The sequence below is a fragment of the Sceloporus undulatus genome, chromosome 2 (assembly GCF_019175285.1).
Source record: "Sceloporus undulatus isolate JIND9_A2432 ecotype Alabama chromosome 2, SceUnd_v1.1, whole genome shotgun sequence".
Lineage (NCBI taxonomy): Eukaryota > Metazoa > Chordata > Lepidosauria > Squamata > Phrynosomatidae > Sceloporus > Sceloporus undulatus.
Genome location: NC_056523.1, coordinates 65,056,438 through 65,079,449, shown reverse-complemented (window position 1 = coordinate 65,079,449; position 23,012 = coordinate 65,056,438). Strand labels below are relative to the sequence as shown.

Below are 23,012 nucleotides of genomic sequence, written 5' to 3'. Positions count from 1 at the left end.
AGATCTTACAGTCCTTGATCATTGGCCTTGCTAACAGCGGCTGGTAGGAGCTGAAGATGAAAAGATCTTGAAATATACATTCAACCTTCTTCTGGTCTACATTATGGTTAGTGAATATAGCAGGATCAGAAATCACAACATGATCCTGTCTTGATTCACTAACCATAGTTTAAGCACACTACAGTTCCCTATATTTTGATGTTACCAGAAAACTGTGATTAGCTTAAAATCAAAAGTAAAAGTAGCATGTAAAGGAGAAGGGGAGGGAAGAATACACCAAAACGAGGCTCACTGCAACTTGTTTGCATAACAGAAAATCATGGGTTTCTGTTACATCCGAACCAAGCCTGAGAGAGGGCTAGTTCCCAGCCTAAATTCTGTCATAGAACATGGTCTTTGTTTTTCCATATATAAATGTGCTTGCAGTTGTGGAAAAGGTAGGTAGGTTACCCAGAATTGTGGCTGTTTAGTACTATTTAGTATCTCTGGTATTGTTTGGACAGATTGGTACAGTATCTGAAGAAGATTGTATGGGAAACCCACTGCGCATCAGTCATTCTGCTTCCTGTACTGACTGAGGACTTGCCTCAAAGAGAGTGGACAGAATTACTAAGTAGAGTTTACTTTCTTTGCTTCTTCATATCACAGGTACCAGCGTCATGTTGAATGGGCTAAAAGCCTTATGCAGGAACAAGGATTGGATGACTACACAATTAATAGTGTCCTTCAGAATTTCACCAAACCTCTTAATTTGGGAGAAGAAACTGAACAGAATAATGAATCTCAAGACGAAGAGACTGCAGAAATGGAAGCTGTTGGCAATAAACCAGAGGACTTAGTGACTTTTTCAGAAACAAATGGGAACAAAGAACATAACCTGGAAAGTGAACCTCCTTATGCCCTTCTAGTCAATAGTAGTCCTTACAAAATGGATATAACAGACTCTAAACCCGTAGCTAAGACTCATTTGGCAGAACAACGTCCATCCAGTTTGCATTACCAGCTCAAGCAAGACAGTTGTACTGAACAAAAATCTCATATTTGGATCAATAATGAATATAATCATGAGTATTTATTAATTCAAGAAGAGGAAACAAATGTGAGTCCAGCTGAAGCAGCAGGAAGTGAGAAATCACATGTAAGAGCACAAACTGGTCTGTTTTTATACTTTTGGATACAGACACCATTGGGGCGGTGGTATTGTAAACTTTTCTGTGGAAAAAGATTAAAACAAGCCATTTGTAGGCATGGATCTTACATAAGCACTTGTAGTCATTTACCCTCTTTACTGAATCTATGATTCTATGAAAATCTCTGAAATCATTTATGAGATGCTTACCAGCAAGGGATCATGTGAAAATCTAGGCAGCATATTTGCAATAATGACAGGTTAATTTAACAGATGTTGTTCATGAAACTTTGAATTTCAGTTCTATGGTCTCCCTTTATTTTATGAGCAATAGGTTGTCTGGCCAAGTCAACTGTAAAATCTGCGCAGCTAAGCTTGTGTTATCCAGAAAGGTAGCACTTTTCCCTTCAAACCTACTATAGCATCAGAGCAAGTCACGCAATACCATTAAAAGGAGAGGCGCCAGGCAAAAAGAGAATATTTCAGCAGTAAAGAGGCAAGAGGATTAGAAAGATATTTTGTGAGAGAAAGGAAATTCAGTTGTCTATGTTATAGGCCTTTAGCTAGTGCTAAGACATAAATGTTTTGATTGCTTTCTCATAACTTTATTTTGCTACTTTCTTGTAGTTAATCAAAAAAGAAAAGCTAGTATGCAGAAGAAACCCATTTAAGATTTTTGAATATTTGCAGCTGAGTCTAGAAGAGGTAATTTTCGTATATTGTTGAATTTTATAATCTTGGGATATGCCTATAAGGTATTAGGAATGTTTTAACTCCAAGGTATTTGCACTGTTAGTCACTGCAATATTTTTTTGAAGCAAGAAGTATGGATCAGCTTTGCAATAAGATAGCTGATATAGTATTTTCTATTTCAGTAAGTTTCTATGTATTAACTGAAACAATGCCACTTCTTCTGCTTGAACAAGAGTCCCCACTGATTTTTCAACAAACTGTATAACTGTTGCAGATCTTTTTTGAGGTGGTGATCCTCTAGCACTTGATCATTATTCAGCTATTTATTGATATCATTTAATTTGTATCCTGCATTTTCCCCCAATTTGGGACCCAAGTTCAGACTTATATTATACATATACAGTTACAACACAATACAACATACAGAAATAAAGTTCAAACAAGGCATAACATAGTGCCAAAAACAAATAATTATATTAAAATATCAATATATGACAATTAAAAAAGCAATTAAAATGTAAAGAATGATGATTAAAAATACTGCACATTCCAGTTAAAAGACAAGAGGAAACAAAAAGATATTTCGCTGCCAGTGGAAAGACAAAAGAGGGAAGGAATTCCACAACCTGGGAGCAGCCATCATGAAGTCTCTGTCCTCACTAAATGTGCCTGTGATGGTGATGGATCAAGAGAAAGCCCTTGCCCAAGGATTTTAAAACTTAGGCAAGCTCATATTAAGAGCTACAATCTTTCAAATACAGTTGTCCCTTCCAATTCATGGGACATCCGTTTTGGACACCACCACCACCACCACCCTGCAAATCGGGGAAATTACCAATATTGGAGCCCCATTGTAATCAATGGGGGTGCGCTCTTGCGTGCGGCGCAGTGCACGCACCTTGGGTGCACGTGCCAGTATGTCCCTCCTGACATACTATCCATGAAAGACCAAGGGACATGAACGGTAAGACCATGAATCAGGAGGGACAACTGTAGTCTCAGGTATTTCGCGGACACCCTGCCCCCATAATTAACAGAAATAATTGTAAGATTCTGCTCACTGCCTAGAAATATTGCAATTCATTTTCCCACGTCTGCTTAAAAGTAAGCAATTGTATCTAAATGTAGCCTGTTCTTGTTCTTAAATGACAAGCACATATCTTTCAGTATGGCCATCTAGAAGCAATATGCTATTTTTGGTTCCATTCTTCCCTCTCTTTTCTTACTTTTCAGAACATATTCATGCTAATACTCTGTGATATATGATATATACTTGTCTATAAGTCTACCATGTATAAATCAAGGGCAGATTTAAGGGCAGAATTATGGATTTTGATATGACCCTCAGATACGTCAAGGATAAAATTTAGGGACATGCAAGAAAGGATCCAAAAGATGAAGCAAAGGAAAACAATGCCAAAGAACCTACAAAATTTTGGTAGGCCTAACAGTTTTGGCTCACACTAAAGGCTGGATAGAAAAGAGAGCAGATGGAGGTCAGTGCTTCCAGGACAGATTGCACTCTTCCCTTTCACCAGGGGATGGTTCCCTTTTTAATAAGAGTTAAAGTATAATATTTACATTAACCCATGGATAAGTCTACCTAGATTTTTGGGGTCTATTTTTTAACTAAAATTTCTAGACTTATACTTGAGTATATACAGTATATAACTTGTGCTATTCTGTTTACTGTTTGTTTTTTTGTTTGTAGGCTTTTTTCTTGGTATATGCCCTGGGATGTTTAAGTATCTTTTACAGTGAGGTAAGATGATGCCTTATAATTACTTATGACTAAGCTGTGCATGAATGAACTGTTGCTTTGGGTATTGCTTGTTAGCACACAGGAATGAACACTCTTTCTTAAATCCAGTTATTAATCCCAATTAGACTGGATCTGTTGGATCGGTAGTAGCATTTACATAAGAATTGACTTATTGTTCAGTGGGCTGGTTCTAGTTTGAGCTAAGCTTTGGATTTAGACCTTTGTAATACTTTCAGCATAGCAATAGCAAGTACATTTCTATACAGTTTATCAGTGCACTTAAGCACGCCCTAAGCGGTTTACAATGTGTAAGCTAACTGCCCCCAACAAGCTGGGTACTCATTTTAGTGACCTTGGAAGGATGCAAGCCTGAGTCAAGCCTGAGCCCTTGGCTTGTATTGAACTCACAGCCTTGCGGTTTGTGAGCATGTAATGGTTTCAGCATTGGACTACAACTGGAGATCAACATGGAGGTTCAATTCCCTGCCATGAAAAACCCATGGTAGGTTCGCCTAAGGGTTCCCATAAGTTGGAAACGATTTGAAGGCACACGACAACATTACTGTGTGCTGTTATATCCACTTAAGTTGATTGAAATGAATTTTTTGGTCCCATCCTATGCTGCTGAATTCAATAGCACACATACACTGTGACAATTCAGTTTATTTCCAAATGAATTTTGTGCAAATTTGAGTGGTAGCAAAACTAGTGAAAAAAACTTTTTAAAAAATCCACAGTAGATTCTTAATTATTCACGACTGATCTTTCTAGATTAGGTCCTATAGGCTTTGTGGTTCCTCTAGGATTATTTTTAAACTGCTTTTAGGTGTTTTTAGGTCCAAAGCACACTGCAGAAATAATCCAGTTTAAAACCACTTTAACTGCCCTGGCTCAGTGCTAGGAAATTCTGAGAACTGTGGTTTTGTGAAATATTTAGCCTTCTCTGTCAAAAAGCTCTGGTGCCCAATAAACTACAATTCCTGGGATTCCCTAGCACAGACCCAGGGTAGTTAAAGTGGTCTCAAACTGGATTATTTCTGCAGTGTGTTTTGGACCTTAAAAATATTTTGAAGTGTTTTAAAAGTGTTTTTCTTTTTGTATTATTTTAATTGGTTTTTATTTGCTTATTACCTTGGGAGCCTTTGTGGGCTGGGAGGCCATACAGAAATACTATAAATTAAATAAGCAACAATTCAAAAGTTAGATGGTATATGATCTCTGTTACATAGCTTACTAAATATCTGCTTTCATTTGGTTGGTGTATTTTCATGACTTTAATTAAATGACATAAAATAATAGCTTTTGGGGTGTCCAAGACTGCTAACAATTGAGCGCAGTAGTAGGCTGTATTCATGTGCAGTGGTTATATGGAGGCAACTGTTTGTGTTCCAGGTGCCTTTATCTATCTTGAAGCTATGGGAGGTTTTCAGTGATGCACAACCCAACTTTAAGGCTACCTATATGGCATATCACTACTTCCGTAGTAAAGGGTGGGTGCCTAAAGCTGGGCTGAAATACGGAACTGATCTTTGTAAGTATTTTACTTTCCTTGTTAGTATCTGGTGGCATTTACTATGCAACAGAAGAGTAGTTCATGTAATGCAGATCCAATGTGTACAGGGGCAGAGAGGTCATGTCTTTCTGTATCTCTTTGGGCAGGATAGTTAGACTGGTATCATCCAAACTGGTCCATGAGAAATTTTGATGAGATCATCTTCACAGCAGCCATCATGGCAGAAAACGTAGGTTGCATCTGCACTGCAGAATCAATGTGGTTTGACACCACTTTATCATTCAATGATATGGAATTCTGGAATTCATTGTTTGACAAGATATTTAGCCTTCTCTATCAAAGAGCTCTGGTGCCAGAACAGATTATGGATTCCAGGATTCCATTAAGATGGGGCCATGACAGTTAAAACGGTGTCAAACTGCATTAATTCTGGACTGTTTTAAGTACCCTGATACCCTCATGATACATCTCAATCCAACTATATTCTGATATCACACTGCTAGGTGCCAGCATGGGCTATCGAGGCTGCAATGACCTATGAGACACTGAAATGGTAGTATTTTCAATATGGCATGTAAACCCCAGACATGTGAATGACGTAAAAGAATGGATAAAAGAGGCTTACTAAAAGGGCAGCACCCCCTTCCCATGCTCTGCATTTCTGACTAAAACTGAAAGTCAAAGATGAGCTCTCGCCAAGAGATCCATCAAGACCAGATTTCCTTTCTTCACTTCTGTGTTCCTAAATATCCTTCCTGTCACCTCATTTTGGGGTGCTCCAGGTATTGTCAGTGCGTTGTAAAGTCAATGGCACAACCATCAATCAAAATCATCTCCTGAATATCAAAACAAATTCGCTACTTTGGAAATCCTCTCAGGTTCTTCTGAAGGATTATTGAGCCCCTAACCTGATACTGGTTTTAAGATATATATATATGACTGAAAAACTTAACCTCTTTGCCACAGTCAACCCCTTTGCTTTGTCCAGTGGCTGATGCCTTCAGGCTTCAGTCTGAGTCACTACCTGCACTCTTTTGTGCTTGGCACTCCATCTGTTCCTGTTAGCATCCCAGGACTAGCGTTGTCAAACCTTGCAGTTTGAGTCATTTCTACTTTCTGTGAACCATCTTCAGGACAAGTAGCAATAACCCTTCAAACCACCTCTCAAATTTCACTATCCCATTTCACCTTTCCATTTCAGTTAGCTCTGTGTGCTGGATGTTACTTTCATACGTGTGTTCTTTCATGTTTCTTCTAATATGAGTCTCTATCAGCTAGTAGTGGTATAAAAGGTGCTTCTGGTCCTAAGGGTACCCCCTCTCAAGCCAAGCCAATATTCCCCAATATATTAAAAATAGACTGCTACAGGTAGTGGAGGCTCTCTCAGCCTCATACCTTTGTGGGTAACACTGTGGCAGTAGCAAAAGATGATGCAAATGGCAGTAAAGAGAAGGGAGATGCACTAGATTTCAGTGGCAGCACAGTTGAGTATATGGCAAGGCCCTCATAGTGAGAAAGTGATCTTATTAAAGTTATCTGTGAGCTCTGGATTTGTCCATCCGATTTCCCAGTTTAAATAACCAATTACTTATGTTCTTCATCCAGTAGTGTTTTGTTTTATTTTGAGGTTTGTTGTTCATTCAGTTGAGTTTTGTTTGCTTGAACATTTGAGTACTGAGGCCCCTCGAGTTCTTCCATTCTTTGTTGGCTTGTTTAAATAATAGATGTATACAATGCAGTAACTTTTTAAATGTTTAATTTATGGCCTTCTGTCATCAGTGTGAATGAAAAGCTTTCTACCATGGGAAAAAAGAGCCTGGAAATCTATTTGCAATGTTCATTATTTATGTTAGGGGGTACATTTTAAAAACATTGTGCACTTTATAAATCATTATTTTGTTCACTATACCCTATTCCCTGTAAGGCTTTGGCACATGCTGGACAAATGAGTGAAACCAGCCATACCCCTGTTCTTTTATTAAGTGTAAATCCTAATTGAGTTTTAATTAGAAGACTCTTCTCTCAGTACCTCCTTTTTGGGGGGAGTAGATCTAGCAAGATAGTAGTTAGTCTGAACAATAAACCTAACTAATGATAACAGAGTTTTTCCTATCTTCAAACAAAAACAAAACAACAAGAGCATGTTGATTTTAAAGTACTGTATGCACTATTTTATGCAACTAGTTTTGACCAGCGAAATATAACTTTACTTGTCTATGTAAGACCAAACTGCTGCTAAACATTTTATTAACATGCAGACATTTGGCAGCATCACTTTTGGTGCATTGGTTATGTCTCCCTCCCCCCCCCCCCCACCTAATATTAAAGTTGCTCTGAATCTCTTATCTGTCCACATCCAGTCTTTTCAGAGTGGAGCTAGTTTAGTTCTGTTCCCAGGAGCTTTGGCATCTGTCTTGAGTAGCGTACTTGTGTTAGTTCTGGTCCTGGCCCTCCACATGTGCATGCAAGCTGTGGTCTCTCCTATAAGTGCTTCCCTAGTAAAGAATTCCATGTAGAGGCAGGTGCACCTTCAATACAATAGCTGACATAGAGGTAAAGTAAAATTAAAGATTGATTTGAATAGTAGTGACTATTTTCAACTCCTGACATATTATGTGGGCCTTACTGGGATTCTTCGCTGCTTCCAAGATGGTGGAATGAAAGCGCTTCATTCCGAGTCACCTAGTGTTTATGTTTATTGTGAACATGTTCATGTCCTTACTCTGGTCAGAATAAAAACTGAGCTTATTATATTACAGTTTGGATTGTCAGGGCTGGGTAACAGAGAATCACAGATCCTATACTAACATTGGCTATGATGGAAGACATAGCTACTGTAGTCTCCCATCTCACACATCCCAACCCGTTACAGTTATTCTGAGCTGCATCCCAACAACCCCAGTGATTTTCTGGTTACTGAAGAAGCAGTTAGGGGAATAGCAGACAGTTATTTTCCTATAACTGGACGAACAGCTACAAGTCAGAGATAGCAAAAGCAATAGCAAGCATCAGTGAACTACCACTCCCTAAGCAATTTACAGTGTGTAAGCCAATTGCCCCCAACAAGCTTGGTACTAATTTTACTGACCTACGGAAGGATGGAGGACTGAGTGAACCTTGGAGCCCTACCTGGGATCAAACTCACAACCTTGTGGCTGCAGTACTAGCATTTAACCACTGTATCACCAGGGCTCTAGAGGTCCCTCTCCATCCAGCTCTAGGAATATAGCTGCATACTTGTCTGCTGTTGCCTGCCTTGACTCTCCATAAGTTAGGAAATGGCTGGGTTTGGTGCATGGGGGCACTAAAGCTTAAAAAAGATAGGTTGGGAATGGGATATGGTCATTTCACAGTTAGTAATTAATTCCAGCCTGCAACAACCAAAAAAAAAAAGTGAGTCACATTGGTGTAAATCCAACTTGTACCATCATAATTCACCAATAGGTTGCCAGCCATTATTTCACATGAAAAAGTCATGATGCTTTTAGTAAGTGCTTGTTTGTTTTCCTTCCCGTTACAGTGTTGTATCGAAAGGGTCCGCCTTTTTACCATGCCAGGTATAGCATTCAAGATTTGGATATATTACTGTTTTTCTTTTGCATGCATGTCACATTCAACATTCTTCATTTATTCCATTAAGCAACATTAGGTTTTTTTTCATCCTCAGTTCAAAATAGCATTGTATATCATTAGCACCAAGGAAGCATGATCGTTTTGAGATAAACTGGACATTGTAACCTGGACATTTCTGGAAATATCACAAACTGGACATTTTAAATAAGTATGCATGAATTTAAACAAGTTTTAAAAAAGGTTTGCTTTTATTTTTTCCCAGATGATCTCACTAGAATTGTCTAGACATCACACAGATTAGTACTGGATAGATATGAACAATTTATCTGATCTTCAAATTCATCAAATCATGCCTGCTATGATAAACTATCTTTAACTGCCTTCAACCTACATGCTCTGTTAACTAAATGTCTAGACATATTAGCTAAAATTTGGTCTTCTATCACACATACGTTTGCTTAAAGGAGAGTTTCAAGTTTCAAGACTAAGAAATATGTCCTGTCTTCACTAATTTGGTTTTTATCATCTCTGCTAGCAAGATCTGTCTTAAATTACTTTTCATAATAATTGAATTAAAATGATTGTCTTTGTTTTCCAGTTATTCTGTGATTGTTGAATTAATTAATGATGATTTTGAAGGGTCACTGCACAGACCGTTCAGCTGGAAATCTTTGTCTGGATTGAACAGAACTACAGCAAATGTTTCTAAGGTAATTAATAAAAAGAACTAAGCATTTTAAAGCCATAGAGGAAAATACTGTGATGGACAGGAGGATTCACTAATACAAAACAGAACAAAGGTATTCTGTAAAGATATCAGGCAAAAGATCAAATCAGATAGCAATAAATGTAGTTTGCACATTCAAAGCATAACTGTTTACCTGGTTATATATAGAAAACTCTTTTTGCTGTAAAACTTGTACCAACACTTGGATTGGAATAAGCCTATGCATATGCCAGTATTTCTAGATGCTACTGTGACAATTCTTATATTCTAGTCTATCTATACCAGACATCGACCCTCAGAAATGTTTTTTTAAATTACAATGCTTTTTCAAACAAATGTCCCTCCGCACCATGCTTTCCAGGAAATCAGGGCATTTCTATCACATATTTGTCCCCCTAAGCCTTTTTAGGCCCAAGAGAGGCTATTTTAAAATAAGAGTGAAGAGGAAGTGTCTTCCATTGTCAAGAAGGATCTCTTCTCAGCCCAAAATGGTCCAAGGGACAAAAACGTGAAAATTTCCCCATACTCTCTACAGTATTTCCCCATACTCTCTACAGATTTTTGTGGTGGAGTTGTTGAAGGTGACCCTCTAAGGTGTTTTCTGGGGGGTAATGTAATCCTAGTCTTCCTCAGTTGTGCACCTCAATCTATATTTACACAAAGATTTCCAATGATTGATTGTGGTTTAATGGGAATTTGAACCTACATTTCCTTAATTCAAGTTCAGCATTGTATTTGTCAAATAAAGGTATTCCACAGATAACAAAATTGATGCATTCCAGAGCGTTGTTTCCTAAACAGAGAATTTGGTATCAGATGTAGAATGTATTGGGGTAGGAAAAACAAGGACAGAATAAGGATAGGTTTCTATACCACAAAAAACAAGAGCAGCAGTTTAACATATATCAGCAACCCCCCCCCCAACTAATAAATATGTATATGTCAGATCAGGTGAGCTTTGTAAACAAAAACACTTTCTAGAGACCACTTGAAGATTCTTCCATGTAACCGGAGATGACTTTTTTCAGTCACTAGCCTCCACATTTCTTGTGATTTCCATTTTTGTGGACAAACTTATAGAGCTCTATTTTTGTTTATGTTGTTTATATATTGGGGGTAGCTGATGAAGCAGGCTTATCAGCTTTTCCCCTTTCTCTCTGTTTTGCTGTTCATACATGCTCAGTAAGTGTTTTGGGGGGGGGCAACTGCTTGTGAGGCATACATAGCTGCATTAGGATCTTACCAGAATAGAGTCCCACTCTTTCCCAGATCAAGCATTGTTTATGGCATTTTTTTTTTACTGTTGACACACTGCTGCAGCCCAGCACTGAAAGTTTGGTATCCCCAGCCCACTATCATCCTCCTCCTAATACCAGTCCTGCTTTTTTTTAAAAAAAAAAGACAGAAGATTAGGAGAAAAGTGGGGCTGAGTGGGAGTAAAAATCCTTTATGAAAAGAATGTTCAGGTTTAGTTACCTGAGTTATGTAGAAGTAAAGTGTAAATCTTGTATCTCTTAATTTGAACTTTTTTTCTTTTAAGTAACCTACTTACAGGAAAATGTTGATATAAGTTATTTGATTTTGTTGCTGATAACATACATTCTTTACCATCAGGAACTCATGTTCTGCTATTTGATCAAGCCATCTGATATGACTGAAAAAGAAATGTTGTCCCCAGAATGCCTCAAAAGAATTAAAGTTCAGGTATGAAAGCTATCCCTGGATTTATCTGAAGTCAGTGATTGCCTCAAGGCATCCAACTCCAGATGTTTGAACTTCCCTACCTCAGTAGACCTATATGCCAGCTGAAGTGATTTTAGATGGCTATCTGGTCTGCGAACAAGGAAGCTGTTGGGTAAAATATCTTTTTGCCTAACTGAGCAGTCAGTTACAAGCATTCAGTTTTCTACACCTGATTCACTTTATTTTCTTGACCCACATGGTTCCTTCCTAGTTGTGACGTAAAAGTAGTTTCCATACTATTTCAGTAACAGATGAATTGGTCTTGAAAGAACAACACTGCAAAAAATTTATAATGTAATTGTAAAAGCATCCTATTCCACATGCCCAAACATCCCTGTAGTTGTATGTTTTGAACCGCAGATCACTATGTCAAAGATAAAAACTCTTCTGACACTCTCACAAGTACAGAGGTATGCTATTCCAAGTCAGTAATGTTAAGAATTATGTTATGTATGACTGATCACTTGGGCTGAATTAAAATAACTGAGGAACTCACTAGTTGTGAAACATTCATCAGATGCTGAGTTCACATACTGGAACAGTGATTCCCAAAGTGGGCATTGGGTGAGGAAAAAGGGGGTGGCAGGGGACATTAGGAGGGCATTGTTACTAAGGTAGCAATTTTTACAAACACTATATGATAAAATTTAAGTTACATACTCTTGGGGCAGGGGAGCCAAGCTGAGTGAGTCCCACATGGCCTTCCCTCAGGGTCCCTGAAAGATGTCATCCAGGCCCTAGTAAGAGAACTTACTAGGTGTGCAGGGATAGGAAAGAATAAGTGCCAGTTTACTCCTCTGTGTCAGGCAGAAAAATGTCTTGGGCCAAGCCAGTCAGGTTGCTACCGTTTTCTGCCCAACACAGGGCCAGACTCAGACATTTTGTAAAGGGCAGAAAAATCCCCACAACTACCAAAGTGCCCCATCCCTTCCACATAGCTGCTCAAGTCTCTTGGGGCCTCTCCTTCTTCTCAACTGCATGGGAGAGGAAGTACAGGAAGGAAGGCTGAACTTCCCTAATTCCCCACTGCCAGAAGGCCCTGCTGTCCCTCTCTATTCAGGGGTACCTCAGCCAACCCTTTGCACCGCTGTTGGCATCCTCCTTCAAAATATCACAGCTTGTTTCTTGTTGCCAGATCTTGTAGTGAAGCCTCAGCAGTGGTGTTTCCAATGGGAAACAGGAGTGGTGGAGGCAGAACTGATTTCACGCCAGAATGACATTGTGTTGGGGCCAAATTTCAAAAATTCTGCCTGCTACCCTGAACTGTGGACCAAAGTCAAGACATATTTTATTGCGTTCAGAACATCATATTTAGTAGAGCTAGGTTGCAGTGTAGTCGCCCAGTTTCTTTCCAAGCTAAATTATTAAACACAGGGATCTAAGATGTTTTCTCAGTGCCTTCAAGCCTGGTATTAAAAAACTAATATCCTTGCACCAAACACATCCATCCCATTAAAACTATGGTCTTCAGTGTTTTACAGATGAGACATAATTTTTTTTTCAAATTGATAAAAACATCAAATAGTTTTACAAAGTTAAGTTTTATTTGTGATATACATGTGTGTGTTTAACTTTACAGTTCTAGATCGGTTGTTTTGAACTTGCAGTAGGACAGTAGACCTAATATCAAGAAAGCGATGGGGGGATGCTAAGGTTGTTGTTAAAGAGGAAAAGGAGTGGCAGCCCAAAACATTTGGGGACCATTGTACAACAACCAACACGCCCTGAAGTTACTTAAACATTTTTCAGGGAAAGGCGGGATATAAATATTATTATTATTATTATTTACATTGTGTTTCAGTGAATGGAAAGGATGGTAGAAAGATGTGAGTGTGGGCGAGAGAAACAAGATGGGTAATGATAAAAACCGAAAATCTAGCCAGATCATAGTGGTAATGCTGTCGTGATGAGGATTTGCATTTATCTGTTATTGCCCTTTATCACCGAAAAAAGCCATGTGGCCCAGGAAGAAGCTGGAAATAAAGATAGGCTGGGGTTTTTTTGTTTATTCCTTTTCAGGCTTTAATTATCAATTTCCCCCCTAGGAACTGATTCTAAATCGTTGGGTCTCATCCTCTGAGCGCAGTGAACAAGAGGAGCTTTGATAAAATGGATCTGAAACTTCAGTATTATCAACAGGTGCATTAAACTAACCTACAAAACGTTTTCTGTAGACCTGTAAGCGCATTGTGCCTTTTTATTAAGTGTATTGTAACTTTAAATAATACTAAAGGCTTGCTGTTTATTTTTTAAAAAACCTGGATTCTATAATGCTGTTTCGGCCCTTACCAGAATCCCACCATTAAATTTCTGTTTTCACTCCAGCATCTATTAGTATTTCCTTGAAGTGTAGCACAGAACTGCCTCATTCAAGTACGCTTCTGTAATAGGTTTGTAGTTTATCCTACACTGGAATTCCAGTTTTATAGAGTACGGAGCATCAAACTGTTTATTACTGCTTTGGAAGCATAAAAATGTTTTGAATATGCTGGGATCTGGCTTTCAGCGGAATCCTTTTCATGCATCCTTGAAATGTAAATGAGTCCCCTGGGGCTTATTTCGCAGTAAATGGGCATAAGGACCATGGTGTTGGGGTATGCAAATCAAAAACACATCCAGAATGGAACACTTTACATATCCCAACTATCAGCTTATGTCAGCCAAATGCAGTTTATTAAATATACTTGACTGCAAAACTGGCTTCTTCCACATGATTAGTGAATGCAGATAATGCCTGGGAATCCTGAGTTTGTTGAAAAGATTATCCCTTGAGTGGAGTTCTACTCACATACATTCTTGCCAGAATGAGCAGAAGTGGAGACTTTCACCCCTTTCTCCTATAGCCCCTTATGCTCCTAAAGGGCTGGAGGGAGCAGTAAGAGAAGATAGCTTCCAGACGTATAAACCTCCATAAGCAGCATCCTCTTGGGTTTTAGTCCCATCAAGAAAGGAAGGGCTATGCCTCGTTAAAAATGAAGCCAATGACTTTATTTTATGAAACAGTAAATGTCACTTTTCAGGAAAGTAGAGAGAAGCCTCTTGAAAATTATCACATTATGGCTGGAATTTAGGAAGTAATATGTGCATGCAGTATGAAAAATTTGGCATTGTGAAATGGAGGAGTTTGTGAAACAACTACAGCCAGCCTAATGCAGCACACTGTCCACACTGCATTACACATTTCAGTTTGGTCATTGTGCAACTGTCTCATTTGCCTACGTTCGCTGCCTTATGTTTCTATTCTGCACATGGGTTGTGTCATGTTGTGATGGCATATGCCCACATGTGGATATTTACACTAAAGGCCTACTGAATTCAGGCCTGTGTCTCAAGGTTCTGCCATCTTATGGACAACTGGGAGTAATCTTAATTGATCTCAGTGGGACTTTCTCATGTGAAAACATATATTAAATCATGTTGCTTTCCCAGCTTCTCATTTTCCTTGTGCGAGAACAGAAAGGTATTCATATCTTCACCTGACAGTTTTACTTTTATTTGCGCCATACAACTGCTTCCTTACAAATGCTCTTGGCTCCCAGGGGAAGTTTGGTTGTCTTGATCAGGGTGATCAACAGCATAGAAGCCATTCTTGCGTATTTCCTTGTAGATGGTGATATACTTGGAAGCTTTTCTTGTCCGTGGAATCACAAACCTTTCTGTAAACTCATTTTTATTCATTTGCTGCTTCTTTTGGGCATTCAGCACACAGTTAATAAATGTCAGTGCATATGTGTAACAGTTGTGGAAATGTTCTTGATACCTATTAAAGAGAGGAAGAAAGGAGCCTAAGGAATCAGTGCTCTCTGTAACTATTAAACTTTTTAAAATTTGTGGTACAGCCCTAACCTTTCACTGTTTTGAATTACTAGAAGCGGGTAGGATTATGACGAAATGTCTCTTGTTTATTTGTATTATTTATCACATTATTTTTCAACTTAAGACCGTACAAAAATCAGTAATGAAGTAGTCTCATGTTTACAATAAAAGAGATTGGCAAAAAGAAAAAGGGAGTGAAACTGGTCAAAATAAAGGCTGTGTAATATCTTTCTATGATTTTAGGGTTCCCTCCCTCCCACTTTAAACCAACAGTTATTATATGTACATTTTCTTTTGCTAAATGCAATGTATCTGCTTTCTGAGAGAAGGATTTGGCTTTTTTAAAAAAAGGACAAAAGGGGTATGAGTGCTTTTGTAGCATACTCTTATGCTCCCAGGCTAGATGCTGCTGGGTGGTCTTTGCTTAAAACAAAACAGATGAGAGACTCAGCCACAAAGTTTATGGCCTCCTGTTTAGAATCCAGAACGAAATGGGAGGGCTTTTTTTAATGCGATCATTGTAAGATTTATAGTCTTGTTTCTTTACTAAACTGCAGTGAAGTCACAAATATCTCATGGCAGATGTTCTCATAATCTGCATTGTTTTTTTCAGACTTTGCAAAAATTGGGCATTATAACTTCACTCACAAGACACTGTCAGAGTCCTTCCCTGTACTGTCATCTGTAGCGTACATGAATATTTTAAAGTCTGAACTTGTGGTAACTAATCACCAGTCCCTTAATGTTTATTGGTGCTTATTAATAATTACAGTCTTCACCATGATTAACAGAAAAGCCCACCCTAATAGATTTCACTATAAAGTTCAAGTTAATATCATTAATAGGAATTAAAATCCCCATCACCATCAGTAAACTGTTTTTTAAAAAACTATGTTTTTTATCTTCAGATCACTCTCCTCTAGGTTGTGCTACTCAAGTAGGGTTGGATTGTGGCTCTCCAGATATTCTTGGACTGCAGATTTCATTTCCTCACCACAGGGTATCCTGGCTGGAGCTGATGGGAATTGCAGTCCAACATGATCTGGAGAGCCACAATTGCTCACATTTGCACTATAGCAAGCATGGAAAATCCATGCCCTCCAGTCAGACCTCAAATTCTTGTTGGGCTCCAACTTCCATGAGCTACAGACAGCATGGACATTAGTTAGGAATGATGAGCGTTTAGTCAAAACAACAACTGGAACATGATGAGTTTCACCCCCCTCTCCCTTATTTGAAATAGGAAATGTATCTCAGGGAAAACAAACCTAATAATGAATACATTGGCATGCCCATTGAAAATGGACAATGAAATGATGGAAAATGAATAGAAAGTTATGCGCATGAGAATTGTGTCAAAACATAGATAATAATGTCAGATAAACAATTAAGCACTTTGTATCATTTTAACATTTTAAACATTTGTGTTTTGAAGTTTGGTATGTTGCCTTGGAAGGTTTATTAAAAACCAAAATATAAATCTCTTAAAAATATATCAAGAGAGCCAGCAAGGCATAATGGTTTGAGTGTTGGGCTATGACTCTGGAGACCAGGGTTCAATTCCCCTCAGCCATGAAACCCACTGGGTGATCTTGGCAAGTCACATGCTCTCAGCCCTAGGGGAAGGCAATGGCAAACCTCCCCTGAACAAATCCTGCCAAGAAAGCCCCATAAGCTACCATAAGTCAGAAACAATTTGAAGACACACAACAAACACATGCACAAAAATATATCAAGAAAAATACAGTAATGTAAAAATCAATATTCAGCCATGAGAGCTCAGATGTGTGATAACAGCCTCCTGTTCAAATCCTGAGGATTTCAGTGTTAAAAAGTTCATAGTCTTCTTTTTGCCTAACATCACTCAATGATTATTGAGCAAATACTAAAAGATTGGAGAAAAAGTTAAGTAAAAAGCTTGTTTTTTAAACATGTAATGAAGTTTTTAAACCAGCAATGGTAGTGTATCCCCAAAACCAAAAGAGCTTCTGTCCCATTTTGTTTTGCTTTGTTCTTTTTCTAACAGGCAGATCAGATGTTGTGCTGAATTACACCCTACTTCCTGATGAACTATAAAATACAGTGAAAAACTATGATTAATAGGCTGTTCCTTCCTGGATTTTTAAATAATAAATAATCAAGAAGAGAAATCCTATGCAGGTTCACTGCATTAGTAAGCTACTTTTAAAAAGTCACTAATTATAGTTCTACAGCATAAAAATAATTACAATTACAGATTTTAAAAAACAACTCTTTGGGGTTGTTCTCACTGGCTTATACTCCGGTTTTCAAATCGAATTCAAGGTGTTGCATTCCTACTGAAACCCAATTTAACTCTAGAACAGTTCTAGATTAACCCGCAATCGTTTCCACTACAATTTGAATCTGTATCGGTGTATTTTATTTAATCCGGGTTAGAGGCTTATAAACCAGAGTAAAAAAATAGAAGGGTCGACCCTTCTATTTTTCCTTGATTCGGGATAGCAATCGGAGTATTTAAATAGGAACCATTCAGCCTCTGAATTGGGTTAACTGGATGGGAGGAGCGGAGCGCGATGGGCTGGCTCAGGAGAGTCACCCTTTCTTTGTCCCCATCCGTCGTCCGTCGCCATCTTTGCCTCCCTTGTCCCTTTGTCCGCTGAGGTCTTGTGATAAGAGAGGAGGAGGAACTATGGGATGCCTCCCAAGACAGCCCAGGGAGCAATTTTCCCCAAAGATTCTCTCCCCATGGGGTGGCCAAAGCGAATTTGGGAAACCGAGGCTCTTTCCAGAGGAACTATGGGATGGGTGAGTGAGAACAACCCCCAATTTATTGTAACTGGTTGCATCCACACTCCAAATAAGTACACTGAGGGGAGAAACAGATGGTCAAGAAGAGCAGGCTTCCTGGCAGACTGGGTGCATGGCATTCAGACAGCACGCCCACATGCAGTGGAGCCATGGTGTTTTAGCAGCGCAGTGTTTACACACACTGTGCCAAAGAAATGCTGAAGAAATGCCATCGCTGCAGCAAAGGCGCCCTTTCCCTTGTGCAAAAAGGAGCAGCTTTCTGCTGGTCTTTTTTGCACCAGGGAAAGGGCACCTTTCTGCTACTCTTTTTTGCGCTGAGAAAAGGCAAGGTTGGAGGCATGACATGCGGTTGCTGCGGTCCCAACCCAGCGAGCAAAGGGGCAGCCAGAAGCCGCTCCTTCAGGGCGATCTGTTTTACCCTTGAGTACGATGGACTTTGCTCCCAGTTGAATATGTACAAGATTGCAGCTTGATATACTATTTTACTGTTTGCTTTTTAAAAATACTTTGATATGTTACAAGCTCCCCTGGCGGGGTGAGTTTTAACTTCTGTGAATAATATGGCACTGTATATTTCAATCAATTCCCATTCCTTATAAAACTCATCTGACAAGCTGAGCAGAAGCCAAAGTCAGAAGCCATCTTTGGTTGCACAAATGAGACTTAAAAGGAAATGGGGTGAAGTGTTACTGGCAAAACCACAAAATGTCAAAGCTATATGGAGCTATTTACAATATCTCTGAATTAGCTCTCCCTGCTAGCAAGGCTGGCCATCCTGTTAGGTAGTGAGACAGTCATCTTAAGTGGCAGATGCTGGAAGTGATGGAAATAGGAAACTGCATTGTACTGTATCAGACCATTGGTCTATCTACTCCAGTAATGTCCTCACTGATATGCAACAACATTTCCCCAGGATTTCAGGCAGGTTTCCGTCTTCACATTACCTAGAGATTCTTGTTATTACCTAGCAATCTCTCCAAGTACTAACTGCTGCCCCAGGATCCATTTCTTGGTATAACTACATGTGCCTGAACAATAGAAATTCAGTCCAGTTTTGCAATCAGGGAGAAACTCTGTCAGATTCCCTCAGTACTGCTGCAAACATATTGGGTAACATTCAACTCCCAGCTTTCTCCCTTTTGGAGCCTGGCTTCTGGAACTGGTAAGCATTGACCATTATAATCCTTTAATTTGCCATCCACTACCACCTTTTTATATAAATTTACACACTGCATGCTCCCATGCTGCCTGGAAGCCACCCATTCATTTACATGGGGGGCAGCTTCCAGGTGCTCTGGCAGCGTGGCATTTATACGATGTATGCTGCCGGGGCGCCTTAAAGTCAGCTTCCTGCTCTGGTGGGCAGAAAAACTGGCTTTTTGCTGGCACAAAAAGGAGCGGCTGTTTGCCATTCCTTTTTCGGCCAGCAAAAAGGCAGATCGGGGCCACGGCATATGGTTGTCGTGGCCCCAATTTGGCTTCGGAAGGGGCGGCTTGAAGCTGCCCCTTCAAGGTGGTCTGTTTTTCCCCTTAGTTCTTGTTTGTGTGTGCGAGAGAGTGCTTAGCATGGTCTTGATTCCCTTTTTAATAAATAAACTAATTTTGAACCTGCTTCTGGAGTTCTCTGGGTTTGGAACTGGTATACAAAGGCTTAAAATCTTGGCTTTCCATTTCCATAGCCCTCTCACTGTTTCCTGGTGAGCTAAATCGATTTCCTCATTGAAAACAATTTGTGGGTGCCCCCTTGGAACCCCTTGCAATTTAGGTAACACAACAATCACTCTTCCTCCTTTCCCTTACCACCATGGATTCATAAACACTTTGACTCAACAGAGATTATCATGACTGAGTAAGATGGGTGTGCTGATGGAAGTTGCACTATTGCCTCTTGAGGTATGTTGTCTTATGTTAAATAAAAGAAAAATTGCCCTCTTGCAGCAACCTAAAGAAGAAATATGCATTGAAGTGGGAGCTTTAGAAGCCATTTCTCCTTCTAACTGCTTCAAATGCACTTGCTAAGTGGAGTCCAAAAATCAAAGCTGCCTTTATTAATAATCACATCTTCCCATTGAGATGCATACCTGTGAGGAAGCCAGATGTCTGCTTCTGAGAATTGTTCTAGGTATATATCCCACTGCGTAAGCAGATCATACATGTCAGGCTGGACGAGGGGAACACTCACACATTGTTCCCACCCATATTCTGATATGTGAACTCCAGTTTCATTGTAATCATATACTAAACCTGCAAAGACAAATAGCCAAAGGTGGAAATACTTTGAAAAAGGCATTCATTGCTATCTAATATTTTCTGGCAATAATTTTCCCTGTTTGTATGGGCATCCCACTTGCCAAATGACCATTTTTGTATTGGTTTGTTTGCTGATAAGCAGTAAGTATTTATTCAGTGGAAACCACTGAATAAATGTCTGAAAGAATGTGTTCTAAATTCAATGTCTGAAAGAAGCTTCTTAAATTTCAGTGAAACCACTGAATGTGTGGCTACCAGGATGCATCACAGCCAGATGACAGTATGTGCAAGAAGTGGAAAGGAAAAACTGGCAGGGCAGGTGTTCTGCCATGGCTGGAAGGACTGTTATGAGACACCAGGGATTCCAAGATGTGGCTTTCTCCTGGAGGAACTGCTGTTTTAACAAACTAGCTCTGTTTGTCTAAGTCAGCCTTTTCCAACTGGATTGGGCATAATAGGAGTTGTAGTGTAATCCATCTGCAGAGCACCAGGCTGGAGAAGACTCACCTAAATACCTGATCTTCTCTTTCTTCACAATGTAGCATAGGAAACACTGCTCTCAGATGTGATCAGCATTGTGCCAGTCCATTATGGATGGTAACATTATACAAAATTAAATGTCTGTTGTACATTTATGATGCATGGAGAAAGAAATGTTATGTTGATGTTTAATAGTAGGCACCTCTTACCGTTGGTGTTGGTTATTCCAACATGAAGATCAGAATGTCCATCATACTCTCTGAAAGAAGAAATTTAATATTTTTCATGTTAAAAAACAATCCGTTTATTGAAACTGAACAAGGCAATTATACAGTCATCCCTCCCGATTTGCAGGGGATCTGTTCCAGACCCACCCTATGTGAATCCGAAAAAACGCCGATATTCAAGTTGCCATTGATTTTAATGGTAGTGCGCTCCTGTGTGCACCGCTGCACGTGCGCCTCAAGCGCATTCACCATTTTGTCTCTCCTCGTTTGCCATCCATGAATGGGTGAGATTGCAGATTCCAAGTCCATGAATCGGGAGGGATGACTGTATTTGTGTTGTACACAGGTATGTCCTGTTTGTTATTTTCTGAAAAGAATCAAGTTTTATCTAGTTCTACATAATTACTGTTATGATCAGTATGTTCAGGACTGTAACTTCTAAGCAATTGATTGGCTACATCAATCTCTTCATTGACTAGAAGCCTGCCTCTGTTAATTGGGCAGTAGATCTGAGGTAACATTTTCTGCATGGATGAGGGTTGGACTGGGTGGCCCTTGTAGTCTCTTTCAACCCTATGAAGTTTATCACACGGGAGGGATCTCGTGCAAAAACAGGATTTAAACTGGGGGAAAACCCACAGAATCGGATTGATTTTCAGACGATTGACGGGATATTAAGCCAGACAGAAAGTGGAAAAAACCCACAAAAGTGGGATGGATTTTCAGACGACATTGGAGCTAATGGGCATTAACGTGACATTAACCAAGACAGAAAGTAAGAAGCAGCAGGTTTTTTCCACTTTCTGTCTGGGTTAGTGTCGTATTAATACTCATTAACCCCAATGTATCTAAGAATCAACTCTGCTTTTGTGGGGGTAGGGGTCTGGGTTTTAAATCCCATTTCTGCATGGGATTTTGGCACTTTGCCTCCCATGTGATAAACTCCTATGACTCTGTTTATGCACATTTTTGATACAAGTGCTTCTAATAATTGCAGGTAGCAAACATCATCTAAAAAGAGGCTTTCCCCCTTCTTTCATACACAAAAGAAATGTCCCTTCTAACACAATAAACACATGAGAACAGCAGCAACAACAAAACAAATGTATTCATATCCAAATTTATATAGTTGATAGTTTATCAATTTTAAAATGTCTTTAATCATTCACAGTTAACAATTATTGAACCATTTTTTCCTAGAGTATGCCAGAGTCAGTCTTGGGTTTTCTGACACTACAACGACTTGTCACTAAATTAGCCCAAGTGATGGTTTCAAGGCAACACTTCAAGGATGAGTAATTCCTGCAGAATTTAGACACAATTCTATATGAAGAGTAAACAAAAGTGGGCCCTTGCTATCTGCTGGGTTTGGTTCCAGGACCCCCCATGGATATCAAAATCCATGGATGCTCTAATCCCATTAACTACAGTGCATAGTAAAATGGTACCCCTTATATTAAATGGCAAAGTCAAGGTTTGCTTTTTGGAATTTATATTATTTAAAATATTTTCAAGCCATGGATGGATGAATCCATGGATATAGAGAGCCAACTGTATACTCATCACAACCGAGCTGAGTTGTGGAGGACTTAAGAGTCTAGTGTTGGGCAGGTGGTACTGTATCTGAAGGAGCCAGGCTTTGACAAAACTCACCCTGAGATCTTGGTAGAGGATTATCACTGGGGGACTGGACTGTATGGCCCAAAGATATTTCAGTACAAGGCTTTTATGTCATGCTTCTGACCTCAAAATAAATAAAACTAACAACATACTAGTGCTTCAAAAAGTGACTATAAATCCCAGAATCTCCCACCGAACATACCCATGCTTTACTGGGGCATTGGGAATTGTAAATGCCAACATTTATACTTTTTCCAGTCTGCAAAATACTTCCTTGAGCCCTGCAAAACCACAAAAGAGCCATACCTTAGAAATGTTCCTGAAGTAGGTTTGAGTAAAAACGAACATCTTTCTCTGTGACCATTCACAAAAGGGCTGGGAATGCTGACAGGTGCTTCTTCCAGTCTTCTGTAGGCCAGACTTTGCCCACATAAGGGGCAGTGCTTGGGCACAAAGAAGGCAAAGATGTCTCTCTTACAGTGGCTGATTTTAATTAAGCCTCTCTCTGAGTCCAAAGGCTGCATGGTTTCAGCCGCCTCCTTGTGTAAATGCTACTGGTTTCCTCCTGCCTGACACAACCTTACTGACAAAAGCTAAGGCTTAGCCAGCAAAATGGGCATGGAAAGAGGGAAGGGATTTGGTTGTGGTGGATTGACAACCCACAAAACCAATCATTCCTGTAATGTGAG

At 39.4% G+C, this 23,012-nt stretch overlaps 2 protein-coding genes across 2 annotated transcripts in view; one reads left to right on the top strand and one right to left on the bottom strand.

Annotated features, from left to right (window-relative positions):
• The window catches only part of TSEN2 (tRNA splicing endonuclease subunit 2), a 21,172-nt gene extending 7,853 nt beyond the window's left edge, over positions 1-13,319 (top strand). The window contains exons 5-12 of the mRNA XM_042453320.1: positions 649-1,138; positions 1,757-1,834; positions 3,534-3,584; positions 4,977-5,115; positions 8,618-8,654; positions 9,269-9,380; positions 11,012-11,101; positions 13,186-13,319. Coding sequence (XP_042309254.1) covers positions 649-1,138; positions 1,757-1,834; positions 3,534-3,584; positions 4,977-5,115; positions 8,618-8,654; positions 9,269-9,380; positions 11,012-11,101; positions 13,186-13,245 — 1,057 coding nt within the window. The 3' untranslated portion in view covers positions 13,246-13,319. The remainder of the gene's footprint in view (positions 1-648; positions 1,139-1,756; positions 1,835-3,533; positions 3,585-4,976; positions 5,116-8,617; positions 8,655-9,268; positions 9,381-11,011; positions 11,102-13,185) is intronic.
• On the bottom strand, positions 12,663-23,012 carry MKRN2OS (MKRN2 opposite strand). The gene is made up of 4 exons (XM_042453322.1): positions 22,630-23,012; positions 20,686-20,735; positions 19,828-19,990; positions 12,663-14,900 (listed from the first exon to the last, which is right to left on the bottom strand). Exons 1-4 carry the CDS (start codon positions 22,845-22,847, stop codon positions 14,657-14,659), a joined length of 675 nt encoding a protein of 224 aa, XP_042309256.1. The 5' UTR covers positions 22,848-23,012; the 3' UTR covers positions 12,663-14,656.